Here is a 12,147-nt window from a genome sequence, read left to right on the forward strand (position 1 = left end):
GATATTGAATTATTGTCCAGCCCTATATCATACTATAGATTTTTTAGTCCCATTAATATTAAGTGGCCTTAATGTACTTACATTTGAATTAATCATTTGGTAAGATGCACTTATTGTGTATATACATGTTTTTACATTGTACTTATAATTAAAAAAATGCCTGCATGTAATTACATCTGTAATTAATTTCTGCAATTGCATTTATAGTTACAACACTGTTGACCCATCCCTTACACCTACCCATACCACCAAACCTGTCCCTAACCTTACCCATATTCCCCCTCAATAGCAGCAAAAATGTTTTGCAATACAATATGACCACAACAAGTACATTGTACTGAAACCAGATAAGTCCTCTGCACAACCTGACTTTGTTGCAGCCTGGAATTAAACTGCTGGTTTCGTCTAGCCAGAGGAGAATGATGGAGTTTTGGTTCCTTCAACACACTATTTTCCTGTTTAATACTGTAAAGCTGCTTTGACACAATCTGTATTGTAAAAAGTATTGTGTGTGTGTGTGTGTGTGTGTATATATATATATATATATAAAGATATGGAGATAATAGATTATATATAGATCTATGTCAAAATTTTTTATCAGTATGTGTGTTCCCTGGGAATTGAACGCTAACGCAATGCTCTACCACTGAGCCACAGGAACATTAAATAAAATATAAATAAAGTATATAAATAAATAAAAAGTATACAAATAAAAAAATCACATCAGAATTTTTTTATTACACTTTATTTTAAGGTGTCCTTGTTACACGTTACATTTATTTACTATTATAATAACAATTAATTATGCATAATTATATGCAAGTAACCCTAAACCAAACCCTAACCATAATAAGTACATGTAGTTAATTAATATTACTCAATACTTAAATGCATAATGACACTGTAACAAGGACACGTTAAAATAGTGTAACAAAAAAAAACTTTTTTGATGTAAGTACATAGTTAAGGCCTCTTAATATAAAGTGGGATCTTTTTTTTGAGTTCAATAAATCGTACCATTTTAAAAAAAGAAATTTTCTGACTATTATTTAACATTTCAGGCTTTTCCGGGGTAAAATGTACGTATTACACCACTGCACTTCAGTGCTTGAATACGTTTTGCAACCAATGAATGTAGAAAAATCAAGCGCTTTTGAAACCTACTCAGACTGACCCTGCACCGCACACAAAATTTTTCCAGTTCAGATGATGTGTTGCAGGTTTAGATGCTGTGCGATAACCAAAATGGGTTTCCGTCCCTCCCACAGATGTGATCTGGGCTAAAAATAGTCATTTATATTCATAACCCATTTCACAGTACTCCACACCACAGTGTCGCACTTGTACTTCACGTGACTTTGCTTTTCGCTAGCTGAAAGCCTCGAGCTGAATGCGAGGCATGTGAGGGGTGGCTACGGGCACCGCGGGGAGAGTCCCTTTAATGTGGCCATGTGACACACTCAAAATATTCCACCAGATGAGAGGCCATGTGGCCCCCAGCGACTCTCACACACTGAGTTCACTGTAGTCTCCTCACATCCTAATGGTCTTTATCTGTCACCCTGCACTTCTGCTAGGCCTTACTATTCTGTCTGCTTCCATTTCAGAACTGGTACAAACTTCTATTAATAGTCTGAGAGTAATACTGCTTTTTTTGTCCACTGTTTTTCAGTGTTCTGCTAAATTTAGTTGACGAACGAGCACTGGCAGGCGTTTTGTCGGCAATTAAATGATGGCGTGACTGCCCATTGGGCCACTGACATGAAAGCACCATTGTCTGAGAGAATGCCTTCGACTTTCTCCCCATTGGTCAACTTCTCTGCTGGGTGGCCGCAAAATTTCTTTTAACTATCTCTTTCAAGAGGCTGAGAGGTAAAAAACTGTGAGACAGACAAGTCTGTGAACTTTTAAGTGTGTATTTTAATGCAGTTAAAAAAAATGATTTAAAGAGAAGAAAGACAGCTGTTTCTGATTACAGACTGACGCTGAGTCATATCAGGCCTCTGTGGTGGTGAACGAAAAAGCCCCCGTGTATATAATGAAATGACTGTATGTATATTTCACTGCATGTGAATCTGTATGTGGCAATGAAATGGTCTATAGTTTGCTTCCCTGGGCCTGCTAGTGGAGATCTCCATTCACATGGGAAGGAAAAACAAATTTTTTTTTTTTCAGTGTGAGCTGTCCTCTCCTCTCCTCTGGCAAACAGCAGCGCCTGCAGATCAACATTTGAGAAATCTAGACAGATAATTTTTCTGTATATATACTCATTATCACTGGAGTGTCTGTTTCACATAATTAACGATTAAAAATGATAAACCCCTCCCCATCACCAGACGAGTATTTGAATATGGTCTTGTCTTGTGGCCAGAATTCAGTGTCAGTCCCAGAACACTGAGTGTGGAAGTCAAATCCTTGCTTGTCACAGTTTGTAGGATGTGTGCGGCACATTTCAGGACAGCAGTGTTTGTACCTGCTGTGGGGTTCTGTGCAGGACAGACTCTGCATCTTTATAGGCATTTGTAGGGTTGGTGACACCTTTGTACACCTCTCCATAAGCACGACACACCAGCTCTGTGGACTGTTTGAAGATCTGCTCCCTGTGAGAAAGAGAGAGAATTATTCTGAATACTTTGTTAAATTTACACATTCAATTTGAGTTCATTTATATTAGTTACAGATCACATTACAGTACTCATGTCACACTGTTGATATCATTGTAATTAAATAAAATGGACAACACCATGAATTTATTGTAGCTGACTACACTTTCATGTATCATGTTAGACAGACACAAGAGTTTCCCAAATAATAAAATGAGTAGCTGTTGAAACCTTTTTACCATACATGATTAGTAAATAAACCGGTCAAGGCTAACTTGACAACTATATTTTTCATTTTGTGACTGAGCAAACTAAGTGAATCAAAACAACTTCACAGATAAATGACGCTAGGAACACTTCGGTAGCCATAACTTGGTGCTGTTTTGGTTTTTGAGGGTACTTCCGTTGATCTGGGTTCTTGGAAACACATCCCACATGAATCGCCTAATTGAAAACTACATAAACTGGTCTGAATATTGCTGGATGAGTGAGCAAAGACAGTAGAGCCACACAAAACACTGATCTGGGTTCAGTTCAGGACTACTGTAACACTGCCCTCTATAGATGCACTTCTGCTAGTACAGCTACACATATGTATATACTGCAGTCTTAATGGTAAATAAGCAATTAACATGCATGTGAACCTTTATCTCATACATAAATAGGCCTCATATAAAATTAAGGCTTGGCTTTAAATTTACTCCAAAAAAAAAAAAAGTGTAATTTACTCACTCTCAAGCTGTACCAAACACGTCACATTTTCCATTGAAACACAAAATGTTGTTCTCTTCCATGTGATTAAAATTAAAAGGACTGCAAGCTTCATAAAGCACGCAAACACAACATTTCATATATCTTCATTTTACACACCGGCCACAAGGTACATCCCATTTTGTCTTTAGAACTGCCTTAATGCTTCATGCTATAGATTAAGCAAGGTGCTGGAAACATTTCTCAGAGATTTTAGTCCATATTAACATGATAGCATCACGCAGTTTCAGCAGATTTGTCGGCTGGACATCCACGATGCAAATCCCTAGTTGCACCACATCCTAAAGGTGCTCTATTGGATTGAGATCTGGTGACTGTATAGTATAGTGAACTCATTGTCATGTTCAAGAAGCCGGTTGAAATTATTTTAGATTTGAGACATGGTGTGTTATCCTGCTGGAAGTAGCCATCACAAGATGGGTCAGGAGGTGGAGTCAGAATTTGGTCATAAAGGAATGGACATGGTCAGCAACAATATTCAGGTAGGTTGTGCTGTTTAAACGATGCTCATTTGGTACAAGGAGGCCCAAAGTGTGCCAAGAAAATATCCCCCACACCATTACACCACCGCCAGCATGAACTGTCGATACAAGACAGGATGGATCCTTGCTTTCATGTTGTTTACGCCAAATGTTGACCCTACCATCCAAATGTCTCAACAGAAATCGAGACTCATCAGTCCAGGCAACCTTTTTCCAATCCTCTTCTGTCCAATTTTGGTGAGCCTGAGTGAACTATAGTCTCAGTTACCTGTTCTTAGCTAACAGGAGTGTGGTCTTCTGTTGATGCAGCCCATCTGCTTCAAGGTTCAACGTGTTGTCCGTTAAGAGATGCTCTTCTGCATAGCTCGGTTGTAACGAAGGGTTATTTGAGCTACTGTTGCTCTTCTATAAGCTCAACCAGTCTGGCCATTCTGCTCTCACATCAACAAGCCATTTTTGCCCATATATCAGCAGTTTCGGAAATCTTCAGACCAGCCCACCTGGCACCAACGATGCCACACTCAAAGTCACTTAAATCACCTTTCTTCTCCATTCTGATGCTCAATTTGAGCATTAGTCAGCAGTTGAACAAGTGTACCTAAAAAGTGTCCAGTGAGTGTATATTGCTATATTTCTTCAGAAGCCACCTGGGTTTGTACAAGAAATAGATTATTATCAGTGAATAATAGTCGTCGTTACTCACTGATAATCTTTCATTCTAGAGAGCTGTTAATCAGTGAGGAACTCGATCAAGATAAATCTGATAACAGGATCAGTCAGATCCACAAATCATTCAGAAGAGTTTTGTGAATTGGATCCAACAATTCACTATAATGCCCGACCCAAAAGAACAATTCACATGAATCAGACATGAAAACATGGGCAGATGTCAAGATTTTCAGCAAAAACTACTTCATGAAGTTTTGAAACATACAAGTCTGATTAAATAATGGCGGAGTTTTCATATTTGGTTGATCTCTTTAACCAAATTTAATGAAATGTACAGAACAAAATTATGTGTGTGCAAACGGATCCATCTCTATTTATTTTGTCTTTGTATCTCATGCAGAGTTCAGTCACGTGTGGCGTGTTTATGTGTGGGAGAGATAGCTAGAAAGAGAGAGAGAAATGGACCAGGAGCTAATTAGTTGTGCCAAGCCTGTGCACGAGTCCATCTCCATTAATAGAGAACATTAACCTGAGGGACAGTGAGTGCTCCTCAAGCCTGTTACATTTCCCAGTAACAATGTGACTCAGTGTGCGCGCCACTCTACCGCTCAAATAGCAACATCACACTGATGTGCTGATGCTAAAAGCACCAACTACAAGGAAGAGGGGGAAACAAGAACCATGACAAATGCACGAGAAACCTCGCATGCTCATCACCACTTCGTTAATGTGATGACGGCCGGATCGATTTTATGGACCAAAACATTGTTTAGGTTGGATGTGACTGAGTAGTAAGAAATCGTGTAGCTAAATGGTAGCTAGTAAACAAATGCATGTGACAAAAAATTGAGACAAGAACTGAAATGTTGTTTGTACTGAAATTGTATATGAGGATTGAAAATCTGATGTGTACTTTTACAAAAAAAATACAACATTTTAAAGGGGCAATATTCTATGCTAGCAATAGACTGAAATTGCCAGTTCCACTTAAGATGAACTTAAAATTTTAGTGTAAAATACCAATAAATATTTTCATTGTTAATTTACACTACCATTCAAAAGTTTGGGGTTGGTAAAGATTTTTAAATGTTTCTGAAGTGTCTTATAGCAAGGCAGCATTTATTTGATCACAAATACAGTTAAATGTAACAATATTGTATTAAATATTATTACAATTGTACTGTTTCCTATTTTTATTTATTAGAAAATCGAATTTACTCCAGCAATGGCAAAGCGGAATTGTTAGTAGCCATTACTTCAGTCTTCAGTGTCACATGATCCTTCAGAAATAATTTTAATATGCTGATTTGGTACTCAAAAAACATTCTGAAAATAATATGTTGAAAACAGTTCTGCTTAATATTTTTTTGTAGAAAAACCTTTCGAGATTCTTTGATGAATAGAATGTTCAAAAAGCACAGCATTTATCTGACCAGTCTTTTTACAACATCATTAACGTCTTTACTGTCACTTTTGATCAATTTAATACTAAATAAAAGAATGCATTTCTTAATTTCTTATTGACACTAAACTTTTGAACTGTAGTGTATGTAGAAATATTATTGTAAAGTGTTACCATGAGGTTTTCATGAATGATTCTCAGACTTAGAATTAAACACGCTGTTTCTGAAATTGTACATTTACATTACATTTAGTCATTTAGCAGAAGCTTTTATCCAAAGTGACTTACAAATGAGGACACTGAAAGCAATCCAACTCAACAAAAGAGCAATGAAATGCAAGTGCTATGACAAGTCTCAGTTAGCCTAACGCAGTACACGTAGCAAGGTTTTTTTTTTGTACTTATAATCTATATGTAAATTGCCACTGCTATGATGGATATCTACAGTATTATGCGCATTTATTTTTATCAATTTTATAGCTTAATATCCCCAATCATACTTTATTTTTATTGTATGGAGGACAGCAGCTTAGAGATTCTGCATCTACTTTTGAGTTCCACAGAAGAAAGAAAGTTATACAGGTATGGACTGACATGGCAGTGATTACATTTTCATGGAAGCCTCCATTTTTTTGTGAACTTTCCATTTTCCATCATTCATGAGCTTTTTGTTTATAAAAGGGGGAAAGTGTGTAATTGTAAAATTGTTTTGAAACAAAATGCTTCATGTTCTTTGCAACTGGCTGTATTATAGACAGAATGTGTGCTAAATGTGAGCTGACTCCTACTTGATAGCAGCACTGAGCAGGAAGTTGAGTTGCGGCATCACAAGTGTATCAGGAGAGGCCAAATAACGGTCAAACTGGACCTGTGAGTACAACAGACAAAACAAGAATGCAAAGAAAAGACTTGATAAAACTGTAAGTACTATTCGGAAGGGATTTGTTTTGTTGATTTACAATTTTTAACAAAAGACGTCTGTAATTTAATCTAAAAATTTATGTGAAATAAGATTTCAATACGATTTCACCTTTCCTAGAAATGTGGTAAAAAGGTCTGAAACCACAATGATCTAAAATCAGTTAGCTGAAAAACACTAGGTAATTTGTTTCGCAGGTTGTGTGAGGAGAAAACAGACATTTTCAATTCAGACCAGATTAAAAATAAAAAAATAAAAAAATAAATAAAAATCACAAAATACATCTGAAAACATGAATTTATCTGACCTTCTGAAAAAAAGTAGTCCTGTTCAAAAGAACTTAATAAAGAAACAGGTCTCACCATGGCTATTTTTAAGGATGTGCTGTCCATTCCAGGGAGGTTGGCCAAGGGACCCTAGGAGGGAGAACACAGCAAACCATTAGTGAAGAATACACAACTACCTTTCTGCAGCTCCGCAAACTGAGGACAGACATAACACAAACAAAGAAGAGAAAGAATAGGTGCAACAGCTTGAAAACACACAAAGTGAGAGATTTCACATTTTAACCAAATTCGTAGCTGCTATGTGACACTTGAAGAGACCAAAAAATAAATAATAAATTAAGAGGAGAGGAAAAAGAACAACAAAAAAGCTGTAAGAAGTATAGAACGTTTCCCAAAGGTCCACTTGACCATCTACTGTACAGTGTGCAACGGTTCAACACTGAGGATACAACACATCCTTGTGTTGCATTATGAATTGACTTGACACATTTTGTAATGCAGCAATTATTAACTCTCTAATGGCACTATTTTTGCTAGCGAAATTTGCCAATATTCACTAATGTGACCACACTAATGTGACAAAATAGTAATGAACATATATCATATAATAATCTTGGCCATTTATTAGTTAACAGCCATAACATAAAAATAATTATCAACTTTGTACATTAATAGAATATAAATATAAAATAATTACTTTTTACTTTTACCATATTGCTTTTTCCATCATTTAATAACCGCAATAAACTATGACGGGACATTTATTACACTGATTTTTACTACAATTAAGTTTTAGACACTTTGAAGTGCTGTAATGCACAACCTCTCGTGAACTCCGGGTGCTTTATTATAAAAATAATAATTCTGATTATGGGTTTAGGAACTTCACATAGTGCCTAACATGCTACTGCAACAGTTTAATGCACAGAGGACAAAGATTCATTGTGAGTGTCAAACATCAACAGGATCTTCATTTAGTGTTCAGTGGTCCATTTAATGTACACACAATTTGGAGGGTCATAACGTTTTTAAAACGATGCCATCAACATAACACACAAAGTTGGCTTTTGAGGGCCAGATTCATGAATCATGTCTGTTGTGGGCAGCATGAGCCATATAAAGCGAGACATGCTGTAATTAACAGCATGAGTGGAGAGAGAAGACATTAATGCAATAGGCGAGACAGTTGTGCCCTGTGCTGTGGACAGCAGGTGTCCAAAGACGCTTAGTCACATGCCAGCCTTTTATGGGGGTGTGTGATGAGGACAGGCGTGGAAATGCCCAGACTGCACTCCTCTGCCAAGAACCACACAAACCCGTGCTTACTTTCAATGCTTCTGCGTTCTCGCCTGTCTTCTGTAATATAACACCTTGCTTAAAGTGCCTGTTCATGTCCAAAAGAGTCACAAAGTTCACTGGAATCTTTTTCACCTGACAATTACTCAGTTGAACTCGAAAGACAAAGCTGGGTTGTAAACTCGAACACCCATAAAAGGGAGTATGTTTCACAAGCCATAGGAACAACATAAAACAGTAACAATTCATGATGAAAGTAGTACATTTTTAGTAACAATTTAGTAGTTGCTTTAAGTGATTTATTAAAGAGAATGGGCTCATTTGTACCAGTTCGTTAGCAGAAGAATCATTCGAGAATCTGACTAGACTGGTCTCACTGTGTTTCTGATTCACTAAAATAAATGTCTAAGAGTGAAAATGAGTTCTAAGAGTCGTTCATTTGAGAATTGGACTACATTGGTTGCACTTTATGTGTTTGACTCATTAAAAAGAACTGCCTCATTCGTGCCACTTCATTGGCAGAAGAATACAGTACATCTACACTGCATGTTTCTGATTTACTCAAAAGAATCAGCTCATAAGATTCATTCATTTGAGAATCAGACTACACTGGTTGAGCAGTATATTTCTGAATCACTAAAAAAGATTGGATCATAAGAGTCATTTATTTTGGGAATCAGTATGTATTAGATTGGACAGATTCAGAATCATTCACTCAGATTACACTGGCTCCACTGTTTCGCTAAAATTAAAAATCAGACTACATAAGTTCCACTGTACGTTTCTGATTCATTAAAAAAATTTTAATCAGAATCAGAATCAGAATGAGCTTTATTGCCAGGTATGTTTACACATACGAGGAATTTGTTTTCGTGACAGGAGCTTCCACAGTGTAACAGAATGACAGTGACAGAACAAAAAACACAGACATCAGCGTCGGCGCCATCTTCTAATGAATCAGAAATGGCAAGTAACCTATTCCAATAATCTTTGTTTTATTTACAACAAAAATCTATTTTAACACTGTATAATATGTCATACAATTTTAGAGAGATGCTGAATGCCCTGAACATCAGCTGTGCGAAGGCAAATCATTAATGAACAACAACAAAACAAAAATAAATAATTTGCTCGGTCTAATCTGTAAATGCACAGGCTGCTGTAAATGTGCACACAGATGTGGACAGGTAATCGTGTTTACAGAATAAGCTCTATTCTGTGTTCTTTTTCAGTCTCGGGCCATTTCCTGCCATGTGATGAATTTGAGTGAAAATCTGCACTATGTGATTTTATTAATGAGCCTCTAACCGTAGGGTAACCACGGTAATAAGGTCCAAACAGGAGACACATAAACAATAGAGACTATTCCTGTGTAATGAGAGAAAGATAAAAAGGAAGTAATGTGTGCTATTAGTGTGTGCATGTGTGATGGAGGTGATATGAAAGGGAAAAGATGGCCACAAATGGTGTTTTGCAAATGAGAGCTCAAAGATGGAACTGTCAGAAGTTACAATGTCACAAACTTCAAAATACTATTAAAGTAATAAGCTACATCATTTCGCATTTTCCCCATCTACATCCCCTTAACTGTGGTAAAATAATAATAACAACAACAAATAGTCTCTCATAGCTTCTTGCTTTTACAAAACAGCAGCAAGAGCAGCTGTTCAATAAATAATTACAATTATTAGTAATAATTATAGATTTTTATTATTAATCGTTCGTATTATTTGCATGAAACTAAAAATAATGTAATAAACATAATGACTGAAAAAAATTCACAAATTAATTCTTTCACCATGTAATACTGTTCATTAGACAACTTGATGACTGTTTACAGTTTACATTCACCTTAACTGACAAAATATATCTGATATTTTACAGCAGCTTTGAATATCCAATAAGAATACTCATTCAGTCAGATGAAACTTTCTGTTTTGTAACACGCATTTGCTCCTGTGCCCTTGATAAGAAGCAAGAAACACTCAAAATATTCAGGCCGTAATAAAAGCAGCACTAATATATAACTGATAATAACAGTAAATGAGCTGCTCTATGAAGAATTTCTTTAAAAGTTTTATTTCTGGGTCTTGTGAAACTGTGAATAATTCATGTAATTCCCGTAACGCTGGGAAACTTCTGCAGTTTTAGAGCAGGCAACTGAGCAAAAAGAGAGAAGGAGAGTTGTCTGGATTTTAGCATGTCAAACACTGTATTACAGCAGCCAGTTGAAGCTGTTATTAGGGATGGCTCAGTATGATTTTTTCATGTCCAATAATGGTAACAATACAGCAGCTTCGAGTATCGTAGTTTTTATTTTGATCAGTTTTAGAATATCTACCTCATTAACTTGTTAACCATAAGCTGTGTCTTGTTACTACATAAAATATTTTATACATATCTATCTATCTATCTATCTATCTATCTATCTTAGTACTTAACATGTCCTCCATAACTTTAAGTATACTGCTCTCACCTTTCTTGGCATTTTGAGTGTACAAGATCATGACAAATTGTCATATCTGTCCTGTTTTACTCCTGGAGGACAACCTCTTTTAAATTCCCTGATCTTTAATGGCCAGTGTCTCTACAAAATTTCCCACAGGTGCTCAAGAGTGATAATGGTGGGTGAAACACTTGTACACTGAAGGATTTTCACCTTGGGAGAATGCACTGTATACAGTCATTGTCATGTTGAAAAATCAACAACACGGGGAATGAGGAGAGGGTAGCATCTACTGTTTCAAGTTTTTCTATTACATCACACAATGGTGTGTGAATTCATCACACCATTGATATAGCACAACTCCCCCCACATCTTCAGCACTCATAAATCCCGATATAAGAACTTCATGACCACTGAACTTCACACTGTGGGAACCAGGCAGTTCTCACTATACTCCTCCCTTAGCAATGCCATACAATTTTGGATGGTTAGATCCAAAAAATGACTGACTTGGTCTCATGAGACCAGAGTATTTTTATTTATTTATTTAATGTTTTATTTGTTAGGGACCGATACAATAAACATAGATGAAACTGGAATAACTGTCATCACATGCATGTACCATAGTGCTTGTAGCCGAAGATAATTTGCAACACTTAGTTACAAAAAAACAACAAGTAGTACACAAATTTATAATATAAGTACATTAAACATGACTACAAGTTTGTTGATGTATCAACCAAGATTTCGTGGCTTTTTTAAAATGATTATAATTTGCAATAGATTTAAATAGTCAGGCAATGAATTCCAAAATTTTACACCTTTTAGTGAGAGAACAGTCTGAGCAAATTATGTTTTACAATGTATAACTTTACAGTTTCCACTAGAAACCGCTCTAGTGGATCTACTGCTCCCCTGCAATCTCTCAAAAAATGTACATAATAGGGGCAAGACAATTTAAACATTTAAACACAAACTTTACATAATGAAAAAAGACAAAGTGAGCAAAGCTCAAAATCTTGTATTTACTTAGGATCTGACAGTCAGTACGTTTACATGGACAACAATACTCCGATTTCAATACGATTAAGACAATACTCTAATTAAGAATCTACCATGTAAACAGAGATTTTTGATTACCTTAATCCGGCTAAAGTCATAATCGAAGTAAACACTAATTTAATTAAGACGTGGAGTATTCCTATTTTAGTCGCATTATTGAAGTGCAGTATAGACATGTAAACACCTTAATCACATTATTACCGTCGTGTA

At 36.2% G+C, this 12,147-nt stretch overlaps 1 protein-coding gene across 2 annotated transcripts in view; it reads right to left on the reverse strand.

The window, feature by feature from the left end:
- Nucleotides 1-1,902: 1,902 nt before the first annotated feature.
- Nucleotides 1,903-12,147, reverse strand: part of LOC107670561 (conserved oligomeric Golgi complex subunit 6-like) — a 52,806-nt gene continuing 42,561 nt past the window's right edge. Inside the window, exons 17-20 of one of the 2 annotated variants that reach the window (XM_016463203.1) lie at nt 7,209-7,262; nt 6,716-6,795; nt 2,474-2,600; nt 1,903-2,215 (exon numbers count right to left, since the gene is read on the reverse strand). In XM_016463203.1, the coding sequence (XP_016318689.1) occupies nt 1,991-2,215; nt 2,474-2,600; nt 6,716-6,795; nt 7,209-7,262 (486 nt within the window). In that variant the 3' untranslated portion in view covers nt 1,903-1,990. Of the gene's footprint in view, nt 2,601-6,715; nt 6,796-7,208; nt 7,263-12,147 lie in introns of both variants that reach the window. The other variant, XM_016463208.1, reaches the window with a different exon arrangement.

The sequence above is a fragment of the Sinocyclocheilus anshuiensis genome, unplaced genomic scaffold (assembly GCF_001515605.1).
Source record: "Sinocyclocheilus anshuiensis isolate Anshui unplaced genomic scaffold, SAMN03320099.WGS_v1.1 scaffold513, whole genome shotgun sequence".
NCBI classification, from domain to species: domain Eukaryota; kingdom Metazoa; phylum Chordata; class Actinopteri; order Cypriniformes; family Cyprinidae; genus Sinocyclocheilus; species Sinocyclocheilus anshuiensis.